General features: G+C 50.4%; 1 protein-coding gene and 1 long non-coding RNA gene across 2 annotated transcripts in view; both read right to left on the bottom strand.

Moving 5' to 3' along the window:
* The window catches only part of LOC308462422, an 87,917-nt gene that overhangs the window by 31,480 nt on the left and 31,388 nt on the right, over positions 1-25,049 (bottom strand). The window lies entirely within an intron of this gene.
* SHBG (sex hormone binding globulin) lies at positions 214-24,904 on the bottom strand. Its single transcript, XM_080979822.1, has 8 exons — positions 24,732-24,904; positions 21,129-21,244; positions 20,499-20,688; positions 17,969-18,130; positions 11,873-12,041; positions 4,754-4,887; positions 3,239-3,458; positions 214-2,153 (listed from the first exon to the last, which is right to left on the bottom strand). The coding sequence occupies exons 1-8, from the start codon at positions 24,831-24,833 to the stop codon at positions 1,975-1,977; spliced, it is 1,272 nt and encodes a 423-aa protein (XP_080835948.1). The 5' UTR covers positions 24,834-24,904; the 3' UTR covers positions 214-1,974.

The following is a 25,049-nucleotide window of genomic DNA, read 5'->3' as shown; positions in this document are numbered from 1 at the left end:
CAGCGGCCCTTTACTTCCTTTTTTATAAAGTCACTTACCACAAGGTGTTTGGCTCTCTTGGGTAAGCTAAGTTCAGTCAAAACCAGGAGAATTTTTGACTTGCCAGGGGCAAGTTCCCACACCCAGAAGGGACTGGGGGGAGATTCAGTTCAGTTTGTATTTAAAGCAGAACCTAGCTACTCCAAAAACGCTATGCAAACAGAAACACATCCATCCTTTGAAATTTGTATTTCTCTTTTTGAGTTTCCAATGCAGCTGTCTCCGGCCAAGAAATGTGTACAGGAGAAATAATGCGTACGTACTGTACTAAGCTAAAGTGTGCATATAAATGCATATACATAAATGTGTGTGTATATATATGTGTGTGTGTATATATTTATATCTATACTGTATATATAAAACATATACCCCAAAATTGCACTAAATTAGGGAAAATCGCTTTGCAAAAATGTCTATATCAAGCAAAACAGCATTAAAAAAAAATGCGTACATGAAAATAAATTTGCGCCAAGATGCTGATGAACTTTCACAAGGATTTCTTTTCTGTTTAAAAATGGCAGACTGCCGTAAAAATGGGAAGCACCACGCTTAGGACTGGGAAAACAGCAACATGAAAGTAAAGGAAGCTGAGACTGCCAGATTCAATCGCCGCCCTGTCCCTACACACAACACACACGCAAAACCTCGCACAACCGCCCGCAATCACAACCGAAATCTGGTCAGGCCGTTCCCAGGCACTCAGCAATCGCACAACTACGCCTCGGACTGAGGCCTCGTCTGCACTGCGCATTTAAAGCAGAATCATGCCGTTTTAAACAGTGTGTCGTCGTCCCCCAAAGGATCCTGGGAGCTATAGTTGGTTAAGGGTGCTGGGAGTCCTTCGGAAACTCCTCTGGGATGCCAGGAAACAGGGAATCATGTTCACATGTGTAAATACGTACAATTTTTTGGCAAAGGGTGTTTAAAGAGATAACAGAAATCACTGGCTTAAAGCTGACCAAAAGTCCAGAGGTTGCATTATTATCAATTTATGATGGGGCGGACAGTTCGCAGGCTACGAAGGACTTGTTCACAAATTTATTGACAGCTGCACGAATTATGATAGCTAGGAAGCGGAAGGGCCAAGGGAATATAAAATGGAAGAATGCTATAAAGAGGTGTGGGATATAGCTATTTATGATAAATTAACATCTGCCCTTACTAAGACAGGGAATACACAGGAGAAATGATTTTGAGGCGATAGGGAAGGTGTTAATAGAATTTGTCAAAACGGAAAGGGGTCAAACCATTGCTGGAGGTGTCGAAATTTTGGGAGGTTGGATGGTTATAATGGAAAGGCCTCGGGGGCGTGGGGTGCACATTTTTATCCTTATTTATTTGTGATGATTACTTTGTCAAAATAAAAAAATTTTAAAAGGGAAAAAAAGAGGAGAGTCCTCTGTTCATGGAGGAACCATTCGCAGAGTAGTTTAACCACCAGCTATGGGAATTGTAAGTCGCTGAGGGGTATAGGGTCTCCTTGGAATCACAGAGTCGTAGAGTCGGAAGGGACCCCTGAAGGTCATCCAAACCAACCCCCTGCAATGCAGGATTCCCAGCTAAAGCACCATGACAGACGGCCTTACAACCCTCATGGAGGAGAGAGCTGTCACAGGCTCCTTGCCGCAATGGCTATGCACTGCCCCCACAGCTCGGATAGCGACTCTCGCACTTGGATCCTGCTCGTGGGCGCGGCCGCCATGAAAACAGGAAGCTGGGCCAGACAGGTCGCGCCAGCATCCTGTCTCTCCTGTTTTCAGCGCCCCTGGCAAACTACATTTCCCAGGATCCCTTGGGGGAGAAGCCATGCCTGTTGAGAGCGTTAAATGTGCAAAGGGGGCCTTAGTGAGCCTGGGGGGGGGCCAGGAGACGGGGGGTGCTTTTGCTTGGGAGAAGGAGGGCGGCTCCGCGGGAAAAGATGCACCGACGTACTCCCTACTCCTCTTGGTCCGCCTTGGCCTGCCCTACGTCGGCTCCGGGGCAGCTGTGGGGCCAGATAGAGTTGCTTCTGGATTGCACCTCGTCAAAGTCCAGCTCGTGGCCTTGAACCCGGATCCCACGCAGGCAGCCACGGAAGAAACTCCTCTCCTGGGCTGCCGGGAATTTTTCCTGTCCTGCAATGAAACAGAAGTGGAACGGAATGGGTGGGTATCACAATGGAGGAAAGATGATTTATATGCACTTATAGGCAATGGCCTAAAGGGACCCCTGACCATCAGGTCCAGTCATGACCGACTCTGGGGTTGCGGTGCTCATCTCACTTTATTGGCCGAGGGAGCCGGCGTTTGTCCGCAGACAGTTTATCCGGGTCACGTGGCCAGCATGACGAAGCCGCTTCTGGCGAACCAGAGCAGCACACAGAAACACTGTTTACCTTCCCGCCAGAGCGGTACCTATTTATCTACTTGCACTGGTGTGCTTTTGAACTGCTAGGTGGGCAGGAGCTGGGACCGAGCAACGGGAGCTCAGCCCGTCATGGGGATTCGAACCGCCTACCTTCTGATTGGCACATCTTAGGCTCTGTGGTTTAACCCACCATGCCACCCGCCTAGACAGCATCTTAAAAAGCAGAGACATCACCTTGCCAATAAAGGTCCGTATAGTTAAAGCTCTGGTTTTCCCAGTAGTGATGTATGGAAGTGAGAGCTGGACCATAAAGAAGGCTGATCGCCCAAGAATGGATGCTTTTGAATTCTGGTGCTGGAGGAGACTCTTGAGAGTCCCATGGACTGCAAGAAGATCAAACCTCTCCATTCTGAAGGAAATCAGCCCTGAGTGCTCACTGGAAGGACAGATCCTGAAGCTGAGGCTCCAAGACTTTGGCCACCTCATGAGAAGAGAAGACTCCCTGGAAAAGACCCTGATGGTGGGAAAGATGGAGGGCACAAGGAGAAGGGGAAGACGGAGGACGAGATGGTGGGACAGTGTTCTCGAAGCGACCAGCATGAGTTTGACCAAACTGCAGGAGGCATTGGAAGACAGGAGTGCCTGGCGTGCTCTGGTCCATGGGGTCACGAAGAGGCAGACACGACTAAACAGCTAAACAACAACAACAAAACCTCTCTAGGAGGATGGTAAGGGGTGCAGCCTGGGGGAAGGTTCAGAGGGCCAGGTGGAGAGGTCTGGGGGCCACATCCTGGAGCTGAGATTCCCCACCCTTTGCAGGGGGGGCACACACAATTCTTATGGGGACACGTACCAGGCAGCCCCCCGACGACGAAATCCCCCTTTTTCCCCAGCCAGACGTGCTTCAGGCTTTCGAAATCCAGTTTCGGGGTGGGCTTTGAGGTCTCTGCGTCACCCAGGCGGAGAGTGGCGTGGGACGGGGTGATGCTCAGGAGTAGGGGGGCGTCCAGGCAGCCCCCCAGGGGGAAGGGCACCTGAAGGACCGTCTTGTTCCCCAGGTGAGCCATCAGATCCTGGAGTATGAAATGGGGGGAGAGAGAAGGGCAGGAGGTTAGGAACCTGGCCAGCCAAGAGAGATCTCTGGAACTCACAGACACATGACAGGCAGGAAAAAAGGTGGGTGGTGGCGAAATCTGATGTTTCCCCAAAGGTGGGTGTTGGCTGGTGCCATGACCAGAGATGATGATGATAACAACAACAACAACAATAATAATAATAATAATAATAATAATAATGTGGTACCTCGGGTTAAGTACTTAATTCGTTCCGGAGGTCCGTTCTTAACCTGAAACTGTTCTTAACCTGAAGCACCACTTTAGCTAATGGGGCCTCCTGCTACTGCCACGCCGCCAGAGCACGATTTCTGTTCTCATCCTGAAGCAAAGTTCTTAACCTGAAGCACTATTTCTGGGTTAGCGGAGTTTGTAACCTGAAGCGTATGTAACCCGAGGTACCACTGTAATAATAATTTATTATTTATATCCTGCCCATCTGGCTGAGTTTTTCCAGCCACTCTGGGTGGCTTCCAACAAAATTTTAAATACAATAGTCCTTGAGATATTAAAAGCTTCCCTTAACAGGGCTGCCTTCAGATGTCTCCTAAAAGTCTGGTAGTTGTTTTTCTCTTTGACATCTGGTGGGAGGGTGTTCTGCAGGGTGGGTGCCACCACTGAGAAGGCCCTCTGTCTGGTTCCCTGTAACCTCACTTCTCGCAGGGAGGGAACCGCCAGAAGGCCCTCGGAGCTGGACCTCAGTGTCTGGCTGAGCGATGGGGGTGGAGACGCTCCTTCAGGTATACCAAATTCCCCTCCAACCCACGTTTGCAGGAGGGTAGGCTGTCCCGTCCATCTTTGGCCAGATGCTTGGTGGGGTCAGACCGGAGCGATTGGTCGACAGGCAACCTGGGGTCTTCCATCCATTTTGAACTACAACTCCCATCATTCCAGCACACCTGTGTTGCAAGGGCTGATGGGAGAATGGCCACGCTGGCCAGGGACCAGAGCGGTTTAATCACCCATCGCTCTTCCCAGGGAACTCTGGGAAATGTAGCTCTAACAACTCCCAGCACCCTCAAGAAACTACAACTCCCAGAATTCTTTGGGGGGGGAAGAGAAGGAAGCCATGACAGTTCACCCTGCATCAAAACTCTTTGTTGAACATGCGGTTCACATGCGCTCGATGTTTTTTGCATTTTGTACACCCCTGTTTCCATTATTTCAGGTTCTCTGGGGTCCTGGTGGGGCTGTTTTGGGGGCCACGCCTCTTCCGTCCCCACCTTCCCCGGGGGTCTACGTGTTGCAGCCCTCACCGTGCGATGCAGGCTTAAGCGCAGGGGGAAAGCGGAGGTAGCCAGCAGGGGCGCTGATTGCGGGGCGGCCCCGATCCACATCTCCACAGTCAGGGACCAGCTCCGGTTGGCAGAGATGACTCCAGTAGGGAGGCCTGGAGGGGGAGAGTTGCGGGGGGGGAGAGAATAGGGGGGGGGTTATAAGCTTATTGAGAGTTACACAGTCCTCATTGTATCATAACTGAGAGGAGAGAGAACGACTGGAACCACACAAAAAAAGAATTGGGAAGAAAAAATATGGAGAAATAATTATTGCACGCAGGAAGCTCCTGCAGCCAATCAGAGGCCCTGTCAGGCGTCCGGGTTCCAAAGAACGTTCGCAAACCGGAACACTCACTTCCGGGTTTGTGGCGTTCAGGAGCGTTTGAGTCGCGAGGCGTTCGCGAACCAAGGTATACTCATAGGAACACCCTGAACTCTGGCAGCAGATCTCTGATTGATAGTTGATAGTATAAAGACTAAGGCTGGGCTGGATGAATCCCTAGCTGGAATTAAGATTGCCGGAAGAAATATCAACAACCTCAGATATGCAGATGACACAACATTGATGGCAGAAAGTGAGGAGGAATTAAAGAACCTTTTAATGAGGGTGAAAGAGGAGAGCGCAAAATATGGTCTGAAGCTCAACACCAAAAAAAACGAAGATCATGGCCACTGGGCCCATCATCTCCTGGCAAATAGAAGGGGAAGAAATGGAGGCAGTGAGAGATTTTACTTTCTTGGGCTCCATGATCACTGCAGATGGTGACAGCAGCCGCGAAATTAAAAGACGCCTGCTTCTTGGGAGAAAAGCAATGACAAACCTAGACAGCATCTTAAAAAGCAGAGACATCACCTTGCCAACAAAGGTCCGTATAGTTAAAGGTATGGTTTTCCCAGTAGTGATGTGTGAGGGGACGATGAGCTGCTTGTGTGTAAAATCCTAGTCCCTCAGAGTTTGGTCAAGTTTGCAAACCTCTGTCTGTAACGGAGCCCCTTAAACATGGCTCCGTCAGTCGCTGGCAGATTCCGACAGTGGTTGCTTTCGGAATCGCTTCCAACATAAAAGCTCCTTAACGGAAACACGTCTTCTGGACTCTCTGCGTGACAGTTTCCGGCGAGGAGTGGGTGTCCCTACAGGAGGTCCTGAAACCTCCCCACTGTTTTCGCTGGAAGTGTCTCTGAGCCATCCCTCCAGCTCCCTTTCCCTCAGCTCAGCTCCTCTCCCCCTACTGGTTCCCTCTTCAGCTGCTGAGTCTCTCCCAACCTGTGTGAGCCCTTTCACTTCCCTTCCTTCCGATGGCAGTTCCCTGACATCCACCTCCCCTCCAGGGCCCCCTTCATCCCCTCTCGCCCCCTCCTCTACGGGCGGTGAGGAGGCAAAACCCCGGAATGAACTTCCTTCATCTTCCGATGTCCCGAACACTTCTCTCCACCTGTTGCGGTTCCTGGTCTCGAAGTACTCCTCCTCCTCAGAGTCCATCTCCCCTTCCCCTTCCGATTCCGAGAATCCTTCCAACTCCTCCTCCTCATCGGTGGTCCCAAAGTATTCCCTCCGGAACCTCTCCACAGGCTGAGGTTTCCTTGGGAACCTTTGATGGAACGTTTCTATCAATACCTCGTCATTGATATCTTCTGCCATTACCCAAGTGTTTTCTGACTCCGGTTCTCCTTCCCACGCTACCAAATACTCCACCTGATCCCCCTTCCATCTGGCGTCGAGGATTTCTGCCACATGGCTGCTGCATTCCCTTTCTTCTATGACCGGTCCCCGAGTGGCCATCCCTTCTCGTCCCCCCTCATACGGTGACAGTAACGACCTGTGAAATACTGGGTGCAGTTTCATGTGGTTGGGTAACCGGAGCCTGAAAGCCACTGGGTTGACCTGTTGAATGACCTCAAAGGGACCCAATCTCCTGGGTCTTAATTTCTTACAACCTCCTTTGAACGGCAACCCTTGGGTTGACAGCCACACCCTATCTCCCACCCTTATGGTTTCACCTTCCCTTCGGTTCTTGTCTGCCTGCCTCTTGTATTCTTCCTTCGCCCTTTCTAAGTTGAGTTGGAGCTGACGATGGATTGCTTCCATTTCTTCTACAAAATGCTCGGCTGCCGGGACACCCCATCTCTCCCCTTCTCCCCCTGGGAAAGCCCTGGGATGACACCCATAATTAGCCAAGAAGGGGCTCATCCCTGTGGACACATTCTCGGCATTGTTGTAGGCAAATTCCGCCAGCGCCAACTTTTCTACCCAGTCATTCTCTCTGTCATTGACATAACACCTCAGGTATTGCTGGAGGACCCCGTTTGCTCTTTCCGCCTGCCCGTTGGTTTCAGGGTGCTGGGCAGTCGAAAAGTTGACCTCCACCTGCAGTAAGCTCATGAGCTTCCTCCAGAACCTGGAAGTAAATTGTTTTCCTCGGTCTGAGACCACCCTCAATGGCACCCCGTGCAACCTAAAAATGTGTTCTACAAATAACTTCGCTGTCTCTTCCGCCGTGACTGCATGTGAGCAGGCTACAAAGTGGCACATCTTTGTTAGTAGGTCTACCACCACCATGATGGCTGTTTTCCCCTTGGACTTCGGCAGATCAGTCATAAAATCTATCGACACTGCCTCCCAAGGTCGTTCTGGGGTTGGTAAGGGTTCTAATAGCCCCGCCGGTGCCCGCCTCTCCCCTTTGGCTCGCTGGCATTGCTCACACCCTCTTACATACTCCCGTACATCTTCCCTCACCTTAGGCCACCAAAATTCCCTGGTGACCAACCACATGGTTTTGTGTTGTCCAAAATGCCCCGCCGTGGGGCTGTCGTGCAACTGCTTGAGTACCCTCCCCCTTAAGTCTCCTTCAGGGATATACAGTGCCCCTTTGTAATACAAAGCTCCATTTCTTTCCTCGAAACCCCCTGGTTCCTCTCCCTCACCCCTAAGACCTCTGAGCTTATTCTGGGCGTATTCATCATTCTCTGTTTCCTCTACCAGTTCTCTTTGTCCCACCAATGCCGCCCCACACACCCAGCGGTCCTCTGGAATGACATGTCTCTCTTCGGGTGCTCCCTCCCCCTCCAAATATTCAGGTTTGCGTGAGAGAGCGTCCGCCCTAATGTTCTCTGGGCCTGGCACGTAACAAATCTCAAAGTTAAATTTGGAGAACTCCTGGGCCCATCTCACTTGCCGTTGGTTGAGCACTCGTGCCGTCCTCCAATACTCTAGGTTCTTGTGGTCAGTGCACACTTGCACCTTATGTTGTGCGCCAATTAGCAGGTGCCTCCATCTCCGGAACGCCTCATGAATGGCTAGTAGTTCTCGGTCATACACCGTGTAGTTCCTCTCGGATTTGTTCAGCTTTCGCGAAAAAAAGGCACACGGTCTCCACTCTGACTCCTCCTTCCCTGGCTGCAGAAGCACCGCCCCAATCGCTCTGTCTGATGCGTCAGTTTCCACTCTCATCGGTTTTTGTAAATCCACATGCAGGAGTTGTTGTTCCGAGGCGAAGGCCCTTTTTAGTTCCTCAAATGCTCGCTCCGCCTCCTCAGTCCAAACGAACTTCTTCTTACTGCTGAGACAGTCCGTAATGGGCGCCGTCAGGTGGGCAAAGTTTCGGATGAACTTACGATAGAAGTTCCCAAATCCTAGGAACCTCTGCACATCCTTCCTTGTTTTGGGTGTTTTCCATTCCAGCACCGCCTGGACCTTGCCGGGATCCATGGCCAATCCCTTGTCTGACAGGCGATACCCCAGGAATTCCACCTCCTTGGTATGAAACTGACACTTCTCCAGTTTCACCCACAGCTGGTTGGCTTGCAGCCTGCTCAACACTTCTCTGACGTCTCTCACATGCTGCTCCTCATTCTCAGAATACACCAACACGTCGTCTAAGAAGGCCACACAATTCTTGTAAAGCAAAGGCCCCAGGACGTGGTTCATAAACGATTGAAAGCACGCGGAGCCTCCTTGTAGGCCGAAGGGCATAACTAAATATTCAAATGCCCCCAAAGGGGTGAACATGGTGGTTTTCCATTCATCCCCCTTCCTTATTCGTATCAGGTTGTACGCCCCCCTTAGGTCCAGTTTAGTAAAAATCTTTCCCTTCCTGACCCTTGTCAAAATGTCGTCAATCCTGGGCATAGGGAAAGCCACTGGTTCTGACACTGCATTTAAGGCCCTGAAGTCACACACAAGCCTCGGCTTGTTCGTGTTTTTTTTATCCACAAAAAACACTGGGCTGCCCCCCACCGCCCTGGACTCTCTGATGAACCCTCTCTTCAGGTTCTTGTCAATGAACTCTCTTAGCTCCTGCATCTCTCTGTCTGACATGGCGTACAGCTTGCCTACAGGGAGCTGTGCCCCAGGGAGTAAATTGATTTGACAGTCAAAGGGTCTATGCGGGGGTAGTTGGTCAGCTTCCCTTTCGCTGAAGACGTCGCGGAGATCTGCGTATTGTCGTGGTACCTTCACGTTCTCCGTTACTTCAGTCCCTGCTAGGGTGGCTTGGGCCCCTGCCAAACCCTTTCCCTCTTTGCAGTGTTCTAAGCAATGTGCTGAACCAAAAGAAACCACTCTCTGATGCCAGCCCACCAGCGGATCATGTAACGCTAGCCAGCTCATCCCCAATATAATGGGAGCTCCTCCCAAGGTGGCCACATTAAACGCTATCAGTTCGGTGTGCCTTGCCACCTTCATTATCATTGGGACGGTCTGCAAGCTGACTTCTCCTCCCAACAGCTCCCTGCCATCGATCGTGGTCACCTGCAGGGGGTTGCTTAAAGGGATCGTCTGTATCTGGTGTTCAGCTGCAAACTCTTTGCTCATGAAGTTGCAGGAGCTGCCCGAGTCCAACAGCGCCTTTATCTTTAGAGGGTGTCCGTTTGGCAGCTCTAGCGCCACTTCTATCACTAGGGCGGGTTTAGGAGGTTCTGGCGTGGGCACTTTCACTGCTCTTTGGCCTGGCTGCTGTGCCCCGACGGTGGCAGCCAGGCGTTGGCTTTTACTTGCTTCGGTATTTCTTCCTCTCTTCCCTCCACAGCTCCTACCATCCCTTGCCATTCCTTCCTCTGGGGGCAGACTCTGGCAAAGTGACCTGGCTGTTGGCAGAGATAGCATTTCCGGGCGCCTTTTCCCTCCTTCTTTCCCCCCTCACTGGGCTTTGAAACTGCGCGCGCGCTGTTCCGATTTCCATCGGCTCTGCCGGCGGGAAAGTTGGCTCTGGAATGTCTGGAATGCGGAACTCCTTCCAACGTTCCCCCTTCCCTTCCCGCCTCTCCAATGCTCTCGCCTCCTGGCGCGCTCCTATGGTCAGCGCTGATTTGGTCAGCTGGTCCATAGACTCCGCCCTGGGCGCCCGGGCAAGTTCGTCTTTCACAGCCGAAGAAAGCCCTTCTTCAAAGAGCATTTGAATGGGTTCCGCCGATAGATCCCACCCCAATTTATGGATCAACATGGTGAACTCAGTCCAGTACTCACGGACAGATCGGCTCCCCTGTTTGCAAGCCATTAACTGTCTGCGGACCACTCCCTGTTCAATATCGCTGGAAAACATCAGATCCATGGCGCGAAAGAACTTCATCGTGTCCTTTAGGACGTCACTATTTGCTGCCATCAGGGGTCTAACCCAGTCTCTCGCCCCCTTTTCAAGATGCCCAATCACGAAAGCCACTCGTGATTCCTCGTCAGGGAATTCATCAAACTGCAGATTGAGGGCATATTGCATCTCTGTCCGAAAGCCATGATAGTCTTTGGGCTCCCCCCCAAACTTCTGCACCAATCCTGGTACCTTTCTGACGAGCTGGGTGTCTTTCCCCTTTTTGTCTGCATCCTGAGCCCTCCTCTCCTCAAGCCTCGCCGTCTGCAGCGCTAGCTGGACCTCCAACACCCGGTACCTTTCTTCCAGGCTTGGACCCGCTCCAGCTCCTGCTTCTCCGGTTCCGGCTGGGTTGCTCATGATGCCTTCTCCTGCACAAGCTGCTCACGGAGACTGTCGGAATGCTGTGAGGGGACGATGAGCTGCTTGTGTGTAAAATCCTAGTCCCTCAGAGTTTGGTCAAGTTTGCAAACCTCTGTCTGTAACGGAGCCCCTTAAACATGGCTCCGTCAGTCGCTGGCAGATTCCGACAGTGGTTGCTTTCGGAATCGCTTCCAACATAAAAGCTCCTTAACGGAAACACGTCTTCTGGACTCTCTGCGTGACAGTTTCCGGCGAGGAGTGGGTGTCCCTACAGGAGGTCCTGAAACCTCCCCACTGTTTTCGCTGGAAGTGTCTCTCAGCCATCCCTCCAGCTCCCTTTCCCTCAGCTCAGCTCCTCTCCCCCTACTGGTTCCCTCTTCAGCTGCTGAGTCTCTCCCAACCTGTGTGAGCCCTTTCACTTCCCTTCCTTCCGATGGCAGTTCCCTGACATGATGTATGGAAGTGAGAGCTGGACCATAAAGAAGGCTGATCGCCCAAGAATGGATGCTTTTGAATTCTGGTGCTGGAGGAGACTCTTGAGAGTCCCATGGACTGCAAGAAGATCAAACCTCTCCATTCTGAAGGAAATCAGCCCTGACTGCTCACTGGAAGGACAGATCCTGAAGCTGAGGCTCCAAGACTTTGGCCACCTCATGAGAAGAGAAGACTCCCTGGAAAAGACCCTGATGTTGGGAAAGATGGAGGGCACAGGGAGAAGGGGACAACGGAGGACAAGATGGTGGGACAGTGTTCTCGAAGCTACCAGCATGAGTTTGACCAAACTGCGGGAGGCAGCAGAAGATAGGAGGGCCTGGCGTGCTCTGGTCCAGGGGGCCACGAAGAGGCGGACATGACTAAACGACTAAACAACAACAAAGTTGTGCTGGGTGTACCACTAAGGTTCATAAGTCTAATTGCCCATAATTCAGGAACCGGGCCTCAGCATCCCTCACTCACAGCAGCTTCCAGATCGACCGCAAGGGAAGCCCCACAGTGAGGGCATTGCGGCAGTCTGGCCTTAAGGCAACCGGTGTCAGGATTGCATCACAATGGAAGGTCTGTGGCTTTTGCTTTTCAGCTCAAAGGAACAGAGATCTAGGCTTGGGTTGCAGAATTGGGGGAGCGAGACATTCGTGGGGTCCTGCCCGGCTGGTACCTGATAGGGAGAAGGTGGCCAGTCCATTCCCTGGGAAGAAACTCCCCCTGCGGATGGTGGGGAAGCAGACCTTGGTGTCTTTGTCCTCCAGGGACGTCCCTTCTAGCCACTCGGTGCTTTTGTTCAGCCAATTCCATCGCCTCATGCAGCCGTCCATGGCTGGGTTGAGCTGGAAGGGAAAGAGAGCGAAGAGGGTGAAGGGCAGGGAGAGGAAAACCAAAATTCGACAGGGACAAATGCAAGGTTCTGCACTTAGGGAGGAAAAACTAGGGGTGGAGATATAGGGTGTGAGCCCCTGTTGTAAACAAAATCTGTTCTTTTTCCCTTATGGGGTATCCAAGAGCCCATATAGAGTCCTTACATAGGTTCCCTATTGGTAGGAGAGAATAACAGAGGCCAACCAGAGAATATTGAGAAGCAAAGCAGCTAGTAAGCTTGATCTTTATTGATCTGTTGCAACAGGGTGCTCCCCTCACACGCAGGAAAGGAGGAGGACCCAGAAAAATGGCGTGCAAGGCCTTATAAAGACTTTGGAAATTCCCATCCTGTAGATCAGGACCACCCCCAGAAACATCATACCTACATCACATAAGGGGTGTAACCTAAGACCACCCCTCAGATACATCACACCTACATCACAAAAAAGGTGGAACATTTTAATATTGTTTTTCTCCTGTTGTTGTTTATCTCCTGTCTGGCAGGTTACTTGATTGGATTTCCTGGGGAGCCTGGCCAGTCTTTTGTAATGATAAATACTTAGTTCCTGGGCCAGGTCACAGGCTCACACCCTATTCAAACAGAGACATACCCTTAAGACAGGATTTGTGAAGGAAAAGACAATGGGGAGGCTTTTCCACTTTGACCTTGCAGAGAAAACATTTGCTCAGTTTAGGAATCAAAATGGTTCCAGGTTGGCCTTCCTGTGCTGATCTATGTATGTGCTGGTGTTGGGATACTGCCAGGGAGACAAAGTCCATCATGGCCCCCAAGCCGCCCCCGGACGATCCATCGATCTCCCGTAGATACACAGTATCAGCAGTTAGCGACACAAGCTCCAGAAATAGCCTGCCACATTCCAGAGCCGATGCACGCTCTATCAGCAGATAATGCACAGCGAAAGATGCACGCAGGAGAGTATTATTTACAAGTTTATTCAGCGTTGGTCAGAACAAAGAAAACATGACTGCCTGCTTCAGTGTCTCTGACACACAGAGAGAAACGAAAGCATAGACACAACATAAACTTCCTGTGAACAGGAAATACGCAGACTCTGTGACTCACAAAGCCTGCTCCCTTTTAAGGTGGAACGGAAATATCCTAACACTTGGTTGGTACACTTATGAACATTACCATATATCTAAGACCATAAAATTCCTATCACACCCCCCAACTCGACAGCAGCGCTTGTGGAAAGGGATATAGGGGTCCCAGGGGAGCGTGAGACAGTGGTGTGGTGCTACGCGCAGCGGTTCTCAACCTGTGGGTCCCCAGATGTTGTTGGACTACAACTCCCATCATCCCTAGCTAGCGATGCCGGAGCTCAGGGATGATGGGAGTTGTAGTCCAACAACATCTGGGGACTTACAGGTTGAGAACAGCTGTGCTACGGAATAAAGAGCTATTCTAGGCTGCATCAACAGAAGCCTTGTGTCCAGGTCATGGGTAGGCAAACTAAGGCCCGGGACTACAGTTCCCATCATCCCTGTCCACTGGTCCTGCTAGCTAGGGATCATGGGAGCTGTAGGCCAAAAACATATGGAGGGCCGAGGTTGAGGAAGCCTGATCTAACCCATGGGAAGGCAAACTGAGGCCCGGGGGGCAGATCCAGCCCAATCACCTTAATCCGGCCTGCGGACGGTCCGGGAATTAGTGTGTTTTTACATGAGTAGAATGTGTGCTTTTATTTAAAATGCATCTCTGGGTTATTTGTGGGGCATAGGAATTTGTTCATTTATTTATTTTTTCAAAATATAGTCCGGCCCCCACAAGGTCTGAGGGACAGTGGACCGGCCCCCTGCTGAAAAAGTTTGCTGACTCCTGACTCCAAGTCAAGGGAAGTCATAATATTCTTCTACTCTGCCTTCGTCTGACCCCACATGGAATCCTGTGTCCAGTTCTGGGAGCCACAATTTAAGAAGGATGTTGACAAGCTGGAAGATGTGCAGAGAAGGTTCACCAAGATGACCAGGAGTCTGGAAACCACGCCTGATGAGGAGCGGTCGAAGGAGCTGGGTATGTTTTGATTAGAGGAGACCAGGAGGAGATATGAGGGCCATCTTCCAGTATCTGAAGGTGTATCACACGGAAGATGGAGAAAGCTTGCTTTCTCCTGCTCCGGAGGGTAGGACTCGAACCCATGGCCTCAAGTTTCAAGAAAGGAGATTCCGACTAAATATTAGGAAGAACTTTCTGACAGCAAGAGCTGTTCAACAGGGGAACAGACTCCCTTGGAAAGTGGTGGACTCTCCTTCCTTGAAGATTTTTAAGCAGATGTCGTTGAGATTCCTGCATTGTACAGGGTTGGACGAGATGACCGTGGGGCACATTGCAAATTGCAATTCATTTCAAAATAAGCCCCCCTCTTCTGAGTGTGGGTTTTCTAGACTGATTTGCACTCCTAGTTTCATGTACCGTATTTTTCACTCCATAAGACGCACCTGACCATAAGATGCACCTAGTTTTTAGAGGAGGAAAACACTGGGTGTATGATTTTTGTGGTTCATGCTGTGGCCACAGACATGTGATCTGATGGTGAATTTGGGGTGACCAATGTAAAAATCTTGAGGATCCATGGGCTTTTACCTCCCCCCTCCCAGGCAGCCTCCTCTAGCCTCCCTTATTTCTCTTGCGATCCCACCGATCAGCTGTTTCCTTTCAACACTCCCTTCCCTCTTGTTTGCCTTAGTGTCATTTCCTTAACTGGAGCAGTTTTTTGCTCCTCCTTTTCTTCCAATTTCTCTCCTTATTGCTTTAGTTTTCCTGTTTCCCCCCTTTGCAAGTTTGCTGTCTTTACCTCCCCCTCCCAGGCGGCCTCCTTTATCTCTAGCGCCCCTTATCTCTCTCCCCAATTGGGCGAACGATCAGCGGCTTTGTTTCAACACCCACTTCCCTCTTTCAAAAAAAAAAAAAAAAGCATGATCTGCTTTTTGCCCCTGGGCAATTCGGCTCCAGGGACCACGCATTCGCTCCATAAGACACACAGACATTTCCCCTTACATTTTAGGAAGAAAAAAGTGCATCTTATGGAGCAAAAAATACGGTAATCTATTTCCCCCACACACATATATTTGTGGGTCTGTTGTGATAGGGCATGGGTCAGCAACCTTTTTCAGCTGTGGGCTGGTCCACTGTCCCTCCGACCTTGTGGGGGCCAGACTATATTTTGGGGGGGGGATGAATGAACCAATTCCTATGCCCCACAAATAACCCAGAGATGCATTTTAAATAAAAGGACACATTCTACTCATGTAAAAACACGCTGATTCCCGGACTGTCCGTGGGCTGGAATGAGAAGGCGATTGGGCCGGATCCGGCCACCGGGCCTTAGGTTGCCTACCCCTGCGATAGACAGCTGTCTCTCGTACCCAGCTAAGTTGCCGGAGGAAAGTGTGTTTTGGTTTGCACCGTAGAGATTAAGGGATGTTATTGCCGTTCAGATTTCTTCGCCCGAGGCTGCAGCTAACTCTGTTTCTGTGGAGGCAGCTGGGGCGACAGAAATTCAAACCTGACTTCTGCTGCTTCGATGGTACGTGAGGAGATTTGTTATGACGCTTTAGTACAATTATAATGTTTAACCGTACAACTGCTGCTAAGATTGTAAAAGCTAAAATTTGGGGAGCGGGGGTGCAGGGCGTATTTCCTGCTATATCTGAATGGATGGAGAAAACGTTGTCCATTTGATTAAGCTGATTTACAACGAAAGAATACATATAAACCAGCCTCACGGGATTATGAATCATCTAGGCCAGGGGTCAGCAACCTTTTTCAGCAGGGGGCCGGTCCACTGTCCCTCAGACCTTGTGGGGGGCCGGACTATATTTTGAAAAAAAGTATGAACCAATTCCTATGCCCCACAAATAACCCAGAGATGCATTTTAGATAAAAGCACACATTCTACTCGTGTAAAAACATGCTGATTCCTGGACCGTCCACGGGCTGAATTGAGAAGGTGATTGGGCCGGATCCGGCCCCCGGGCCTTAGTTTGCCTACCCCTGATCTAGCCCAACTCCCTACGATGCAGGAATCTTTTGCCCGACGTGGATCTCGAACCCACAACTCCAAAATGTTCCACTGGCTGAGCTATGGAAAAAGGGGTATTTTTTGTACTGTTTTGGAAGAGCAAGTTCAACGATAACGTCCAACCTTGCGCTGAAACCATATTTCTCCATGCGATTTGTCTTGGGTTTATTTTGTTTAATAAAATTTGTTAGAAGGAGGTTGGAAAAAGAATATTAGGTCGTTTTGGTAGATATGATATAATGGAATAAGCAAAAATGAGTTGATGAAACTGATGAAATAGAGGAGGTTTAATTACATTATTTTAATTTTAAAATACGTAAATGAAAATAAGGTTAGAGGGATTTGCTGGAAACACAATCTGAACTAGAATACAAAATTGGGAGGTGAGAGGAGGTCATGGAAATAAGTAAAGGGAAAAGGTTATGTAAAGGTTTAATCTGCTTTTGTTTTATTTCAACTTAATGTATTTTTATATTTTTTGTTAAGTCTTCTTTTTTATTCTATCTTATTGTTCTTTTTACTCGTTTATTTTTTGCTTTGTTATGGCTAAAGTTTTCTTTGTATTTTGTATGGTTTTTCTTTTTCTTTTTTGTAACTTTAAATTCGGAATAAATATCATTTAAAAAAAAATATTTTGTTTAATAAAATAAATAAACATTAAACTGACAGGAATGGTGGGTTCTTGCACGCTGCCCTGGGATCTGTTTGGAAGAAGAACAGTATAGGATTCTTAGAAACCCTCCATCCATCCATCAAACAGGGGTTCTATCCATGTGAAGGACCAGATGCGCAGCCTGGGAGTCATTCTGGACTCACCGCTGTCCATGGAGGCGCAGGTCAATTCTGTGTCCAGGGCAGCTGTCTACCAGCTCCATCTGGTACACAGGATGAGACCCTATCTGCCTGCGGACTGTCTCGCCACAGTGGTGCATGCTCTGGTTATCTCCCGCTTGGACTACTGCAATGCGCTCTATGTGGGGCTACCTTTGAAGGTGACCCGGAAACTACAACTAATCCAAAATGCGGCAGCTAGACTGGTGACTGGGAGTGGCTGCCGAGACCACATAACACCGGTCTTAAAAGACCTAAATTGGCTCCCAGTACGTTTCTGAGCACAATTCAAAGTCTTGGTGCTGACCTTGAAAGCCCCAAACGGCCTCAAAGGCCCAGTAGACCTGAAGGAGCGTCTCCACCCTCATCATTCAGCCCAGGCACTGAGATCCAGCTCTGATGGCCTTCTGGCGGTTCCCTCACTGCGAGAAGCAAAGCTACAGGGAACCAGGCAGAGGGCCTTCTCGGTGGTGGCGCCCACCCTGTGGAACTCCCTCCCACCAGATGTCAAAGAGAAAAACAACTACTAAACTTTTAGAAGACATCTGAAGGCAGCCCTGTTTAGGGAAGCTTTTAATGTTTGAGGCATTACTGTATTTTAATATTGTGTCGGAAGCCGCCCTGAGTGGCTGGGGAAGCCCAGCCAGATGGGCGGGGTATAAATAATAAATTATTATTATTATTATTATTATTATTATTATTATTATTATTATTGGTGACCTGGTTTCTTTCCAACCTCCACCACCAGAGGGAGCCAAGCTCACCAGCTGGGGGGGCCGGGGGCAGCCCCCCAATATTTTCAAGAGTAATTCCAGAGCGATGCTTGACACTGCGAGAGGACCAGTCTCCAGATATTGCAGCCCCAACAAACCGCTCTATGCTGCCGGAGACGGGGGTCCTGATGCAGAAACAGTGCCCTCTAGCGCCACCTACTGTTGGCTCCTCCAGCCATACCTGTGCCAAGGAGCTCCAGCCCCCACCTGCAGCCCCTTCTAGCGTACAAGGAGGGGGACAGGCTCTCTTACTGGGAGAAGGAGCTCCTCCGTGGGGATCAGCAAGCCCCCGACGCCAATGCGCAGGGCGAAGACAGGGGCCTCCACGATGGCTTCGGAGACGTGGTTGAGGGTCAGCTGGTCAACGCCGTCCACCGCCAGCAGGACCGTGTGCCCCTCGTTCTTCGCCATGATCTGTTGGGCAGAGCAGAGAGGCGTTAGGAACAGGAAAGGCTCAAAATGCCCCCTTCCTTGTCTCTCTACTCTGGCAGGAACAAGGGCGTCCATTCAGCGGTTGATATCATATAGGCGCATCGCTCTGCAAGCTCAGGAAGAGTGCTGGGGTTTTCTGTTTTCCTCCTCCCTCCACACTCCTTTCCCTCTAGTGTCGTGTCTTCCACACGGGAGGCTTAATACGACAAACAGGTCGCTGAGCTACAGCAAACGGGTTGTTGTTTTTTAACGTAGCAGGTTTCCCCCAGAAAAAGGGAGGTCTGAATTAAAGCACGGATGTACTGGAATGTCAGTTGTGACATGCAGACACTACGCAAAATTCACACATGGGCGTGAAAGGCAAAGATCCCACCTCAAAAACAGACAAAAAAAGCAGTTTGAGACTGTAAGATTGAGAGCAGGAAGTACTTTGCCTTACATTTGTAGACATCCCTTTCCCCCTGAAGAGCGGAACAAAAGCGCTCTGATTTTTATATGAACAATGCCCTTCAATGTGCTTTAGTGTTGCTCAATTAAGGCAAAGATCCCGCCTCAAAAACAGACAAAAAACCGTGAAAGCAGCTTGAGATTGTAAGATTGAGAGCAGGGAGTGCTTTGCCACTGACATCTCTGGGAGCCCCCTTTCCCCCTGAAGAGCAGAACAAAAGCGCTCTGAATTTAAAATGAACAATGCCCTTCAATGCGCTTTAGTGTTGCTCAATTAACACAGAGGCTTTTTGAGCAGAAGCAAATAGCCAAGGGAGCTCCGTGCGAGAGCATCTGTTTATTGGGGTGCTTTCAAGGGGCCAAGCTGCCTTATTCAGAGGCAGATCATTGTCTGCACACTGACTGCAGATTTCTGGGGTTTCAGGCAAGACCTCTCCCAGCCCTACTTGCAGTTGTCAGGAACTGAACCCGGGACCCAGATGCTCTCGCACGGAGCTCCAGCCGCCCCCCTTCCTTAGATCAGAGGTTCCCAAAATGGGTGGCAGCCCCTGGAGGACTGTGGGCTTACCTAGGGGGCGCTAAGAGGCAATGGGACTGAAGGGGCCACCCAGACTTTGGAAAGCTGGCACCCCTGGATCGAGTTGATCCGTTTTGCTGAATTAAACTCAACAGTTTTAAGTGGGACACGGGTGACGCTGTGGGTTAAACCACAGAGCCTAGGACTTGCCGATCAGAAGGTCGGCGGTTCGAATCCCCACAACGGGGTGAGCTCCCGTTGCTCGGTCCCTGCTCCTGCCAGCCTAGCAGTTTGAAAGCATGCCAAAAATGCAAGTACAGTGGTACCTCCGGTTGTGAACAGGATCCGTTCCAGAGCCCCGTTCGCAACATGAGCAGAACACAACCCGCGTCTGCGCGGGTCGTGATTAGCCGCTTCCGTGCATGCGCATGACGCCATTTTGAGCATTTGCGCATGCGCAAGCGGCAAAACCCGGAAGTAACCTTTTCCAGTACTTCTGGGACGCCGTGGGACGCAACCTGAAAAGATTTAACCTGAAGCAAACGTAACAAGAGGTATGACTGTAGATAAATAGGTACCGCTCCGGCGGGAAGGTAAACGGCGTTTCCGTGCGCTGCTCTGGTTCGCCAGAAGCGGCTTCGTCATGCTGGCCACATGACCCGGAAGCTGTACGCCGGCTCCCTCGGCCAGTAAAGCGAGATGAGCGCTGCAACCCCAGAGTCAGTCACGACTGGTCCTAATGGTCAGGGGTCCCTTTACCTTGACACACAAAGGCCTCATATTCCTCCTGTTTAACAGCGCTCAATCAATCAATCACTTTTTTTGCATGCCGCCTTTCCATTGTTAAAGGTAAAGGGACCCCTGACCATTAGGTCCAGTTGCGGATGACTCTGGGGTTGCAGCGCTCATCTCGCTCTACAGGCCATGGGAGCCGGCGTTTGTCCGCAGACAGCTTTTTCAGGTCATGTGGCTAGCATGACTAAGCCGCTTCTGGCGAACCAGAGCAGCGCACGGAAACGCCGTTTACCTTCCCACCAGAGCGGTACCTATTTATCTACTTGCACTTTGACGTGCTTTCGAACTGCTAGGTTGGCAGGAGCAGGGACCGAGCAACGGGAGCTCAGTCCTTTACCATCAGGGGTCCTTTACCTTCACCTGAACAAATGTGGGGTTGGTTTATGAAGCCAAGGGGTCAGGAGCTTCTAATAGTTTGGGGAGTGCCGGTTTAGGTCCTCCCTGGCACCTCCCAGTCCGAGACCACTTGTGGGTCGTTCCCCAATATTTGGGGCATTTCGAGGGGCGTCTGTGTGTGTAGAGTGAGTTGCGTCTTCATCTACCTAAACTTTGCATCTGTCACAGGAACACACACACACACACACACCGTACCCGGTGCCACTGGCCGTCGTCGAGGCGCTGCCCCCCGGAAACGGTGACGTTCGTCAAGGTGTTGTGGATCTGGATTTCGGGTTTGCCATTCCGCAGAGCCAGGAGGAACCAGTTGACTCCGGGGCTCATGTCCCCGTAGAAGATCACGCCTTCCGGGTCGAAGGTGCGGAAGTCGAAATAGGAGGTGGCACTGGGGAGACGGAATCAGAAGCTGCTGAGATCAGCCAGGCCCCACTTAATCCCAGAATGGTAGAGTTGGACGGGACCTCTGAGGGTCATCTAGACCAACCCCCGAAATGCAGGAAGCTTTTCAAGGTTTAATGATTTTTTGTGTTTTTATATATGTTGGAAGCTGCCCAGAGTGGCTGTGGCAACCCATTCAGATGGGTGGGGCACAAATATTATTATTATTATTATTATTATTATTATTATTATTATTATTCCACCAGTTTTATAAACTCACTGAAAATCCAGAAACTTTCTCAGGTTCTCAGGTTTTTCCCTTCTTTTAATAATTTCAGTGGGCAGTGGGGTTTTGACAAGAAATTTTCTGCCCTGGGTACCCCCTGACCTTGCTACGCCACTGTCCCGATGGCTCTCAGGACCTCGCAGCATGACTCAGGCGCTTACCTTGTCACCGTGCGTGGATCGATGACCAATGTGGCCGTTGGGGAGGGGTCTCCCCATCTCTGCCCAACGTTCAAAGCACCTGCCTCTCCAGAAACGGACTGGAAGCACTGGCCGTACTGGGGGGAAAAGATATAATGGCCATTTACCATCATTGGGCACTAGGTGGCAGCACCGACCCGGAAAAGAAATAGGGAACGGGTGAATTACCAGAACTGACCGGTAGGTGGTATGCTGCTGCTGCTGCTGCTGCAAATAAAGAATATTCACAGTTCATTACACCTCAAGGCCACAAGGTGGCGCTGTTGCCCCGTTGAAATTTAATACATATTTTTTCCCCTGCGTAAACTGCTTTAGAAAGCCAATTGTAATTAATTAATAGCAGGGCTTGTTTTTGGTGCAGCTCCGAGCGACTGTCAATTCGGCGTTTCTTTCTTGCGCTGGCGTCTCGTGGGAATGAAATCTGGATTAATTCCGCGGGGGAAGAAAAATAACAGAATTACGTCCTATTTGCCTTAAATAAATAAATAAGGATCTGCAATAGACGCCTTATTTACCCACCCACCCGGAAGGGGGAATCTACGCTTTTAAATTGTGCAATAGGCACAATTTCAACCTATAAAGCTTTGGTCAGTTGGAAGTGGAGATGGCGGGTTTCACCTGTTGAATTTCTGCCTGTGGCGCAGCTGTGAAAGGCCCTGGGGCCCTATAAACAGAGGCCACTAGATGTAAGTCAATCAAAGCCCCTTCCTGCTGTGCGGATGAGCAGTTATACTGTATTAGCTGTAAGGCTATTATTATTATTATTATTATTAAAGATTTAAAGGTAAAGGTAAAGGGACCCCTGACCACCAGGTCCAGCCGTGGCCGGCTCTGGGGTTGTGGCGCTCATCTCGCTTTACTGGCCGAGGGAGCCGGCGTACAGCTTCCGGGTCATGTGGCCAGCAGGACTAAGCCGCTTCTGGCGAACCAGAGCAGCACATGGAAACGCTGTTTACCTTCCTGCCTGAGCGGTACCTATTTATGTACTTGCACTTTGACGTGCTTTCAAACTGCTAGGTTGGCAGGAGCAGGGAACGTACAACGGGAGCTCACCCCGTCACAGGGATTCGAACCGCCGACCTTCTGATCGGCAAGCCCTAGGCTCTGTGGTTTAGACCACAGCGCCACCTGCGTCCCTAAGGGGTGTGTAAAGTAAAGGTAAAGGGACCCCTGACCATTAGGTCCAGTCGTGGCCGACTCTGGGGTTGTGGTGCTCATCTCGCTTTACTGGCCGAGGGAGCCAGTGTCCAGCTTCCGGGTCATGTGGCCAGCAGGACTAAGCCACTTCTGGCGAACCAGAGCAGCGCACGGAAACGCCGTTTACCTTCCCGCCGGAGCGGTACCTATTTATCTACTTGCACTTTGACGTGCTTTCAAACTGCTAGGTTGGCAGGAGCAGGGACCGAGCAACGGGAGCTCACCCCGTCCGGGGGATTCGAACCGCTGACCTTCTGATCGGCAAGCCCTAGGCTCAGTGGTTTAGACCACAGCGCCACCTGCGTCCCTAAGGGGTGTGTAAAGTAAAGGTAAAGGGACCCCTGACCATTAGGTCCAGTCGTGGCCGACTCTGGGGTTGTGGTGCTCATCTCGCTTTATTGGCCGAGGGAGCCGGCATACAGCTTCCGGGTCATGTGGCCAGCATGACTGAGCCGCTTCTGGCGAACCAGAGCAGCGCACGGAAACGCCGTTTACCTTCCCGCCAGAGTGGTACCTATTTATCTACTTGCACTTTGACATGCTTTCGAACTGCTAGGTTGGCAGGAGCAGGGACCGAGCAACGGGAGCTCACGCCGTTGCAGGGATTCGAACCGCCGACCTTCTGATCGGCAAGCCCTAGGCTCTGTGGTTTAACCCACAGCACCACCCGCAATTTATTACTTTACAAAAACACATGCATTGCATTGTCTACAGACCGGTTTCATGTGTTGCGAGACGTTAGTGTTGCATGCAGTATTGGGTTGGGAAGAGAAGAGAGGGAAATAGGGGGAGGGACACAAGACCCAAACTTTCTTCCTCTTCTTCCTCTTCTTCAAAATCTCTGAGGAATTAAAATGTTGGCACCCATGAAGGAGGCGTGAACCAACCCAAGCCACTTCCTGGGACCTCTGCTTCAGCCCTGATTTCCTCTTCTTTTTATTATTATTATTATCATTATCTTTAAAATTAAATTGGGGGGGATATATTGGTGTCCAAAACCCCGCCCTTTAATCATTACCATCACTATTTTTTACTATTTCACCTTATTGCCTTTGCTATTGTTTTTCTTTTCTTTTTCCCTTTTTTTGTTTTTAAAGACACACACACACACAAAATAAAACAGATTATTTAATAACAATATATTTTTCCTTCCCCTCATTCTCCCAAAGGGTTTTTTTTATATACCCTTTTATTTTTACTTTTATTATTTTATATAGGTAGGTAGGTACTACTTCAACATTTTTAGTTATTTCCTTCCTTCCTTCCTTCCTTCCTTCCTTCCTTCCTTCCTTCCTCTTCTCTTTTTCCTTCTCCCCCCCTCCACAAAGCTGTAAGGCAATTATTATTTTTTAAAAAACACACAGTGTGTTTGGGGGCGGGTATTGTTTTTGTTTGTTATGACGGCATGTATTTTTGTCTTTTTATATTGTAAACTGCCCAGTGATCTTCAGATAGAGCTCTGAAAGAGGCTAGGAGCCCATCAGGAAAAAAATATAGCAGGGACCAAGTAATTCAGTTCTTTACTTTCAAAATATTAGGTGACCTGTGGGCGTGGGAAACCCTTCCCAAACTCTAAAAACTAATTTCCCATCACCCACTGCTTCTCCATTGCAGGGAGGAAACTACAAACCCCATGATGCTTTGCAAAGACAGCCTCCAGGGAAAACTTCACCTGTTGAGCTCCTGCCTGTGGCGTAGTTGCGAAAAGGCGCCAGGGATTTTGTGAGGGCAGAGCAATCATTTCACGAAGGAGCCTCTGATATTTATTTCCCCTGCCTCTCTTCTTTAAAGAGAGCTTAATCCCCCCCCCCCATCCTACGAGCCAGACATTCTTTTCCCTGGCGCTGCTGAAGGCACTCTGGACATGCTCAGAGGGATCTCCAGCACGAAATGTCCCCGAAGCCAAACCCAAAGCGTCAGCGGGAGATGTGGGGCTGAATGCAGCCCACCCGGAGCCCAGTCTCCTGTCTGGGAAGGAGGAGGAGTCCTCCACTCCCATCAGAAGAATCCTGTGGCAGGGAGTTCCACAGTTTAAGTGCACAAAAGAGGACTTCTTTTGGCCTGGCCTGACTCTTCCAATGCTCACCTTCATTGTATATCCACAAGTTCTAGTGGGAGGAAATTCTCCCGGACAGGCTTACCTTTATAAACGTTGCGCCATCCTATGACGCAGACGGCGTTCTCCCTGCTTCCGACGTTGCTGCAAGCACTCTGGACGTGCTCAGAGGGATCTCCGGCGAGAAACGCCCTGAGGCCGAATCCAGGCACGGCTGGGGTATACGGGGCCCAGGTGTGCGCCCAAAATCTTCCCAACACCCCTCTCCCAGACGGTTGCTCCCCGCTACCCGGCAAATCTCCCAAACTCACCTTGGGAATGTGGACACCCAATATGTCCTGGAGCCCCTCCCCGGCCGCCCAAGGGGGTCCTGAGACCACCAGGAGGACCAGCCAAGACGAGATGGGGATCATTTCTCCGGAGGGTGTCAAGATGCAACAGTGTCTGGCAGAGACTGCAGCCGCGAGCCGGGATATGCGGTGGGCAAACAGCGATAATTCTGCACTGTCAGGAAAAGTTGTTGACATAAACTCATCGGGGTCAAGGCTTGCATGGACGCAGCAGAAATTCATGGGGGCAGGGAGACGGGGTTTGGGGGCCCGGAGTCTGAGCCCGGCTCTCTGGAATTC

This window comes from Podarcis pityusensis (assembly GCF_964106645.2).
Source record: "Podarcis pityusensis genome assembly, chromosome: 13".
In the NCBI taxonomy this organism is placed as follows: Eukaryota; Metazoa; Chordata; class Lepidosauria; order Squamata; family Lacertidae; genus Podarcis; species Podarcis pityusensis.
The sequence above is the reverse complement of the archived record's forward strand: the minus strand, read 5'-3'. Positions and strand labels throughout refer to the sequence as shown.

Coding starts and splice junctions, on each gene's coding strand:
- SHBG (XM_080979822.1), bottom strand. CDS start 24,833: ATGATCCCCATCTCGTCTTGGCTGGTCCTCCTGGTGGTCTCAGGACCC. Junction 12,042..17,968: donor CGGAGGAGCTCCTTCTCCCA/GTAAGAGAGCCT, acceptor TTTCCCTTCCAG/CTCAACCCAGCCATGGACGG. Junction 4,888..11,872: donor GGCCACCTTCTCCCTATCAG/GTACCAGCCGGG, acceptor CTCCCCCTCCAG/GCCTCCCTACTGGAGTCATC.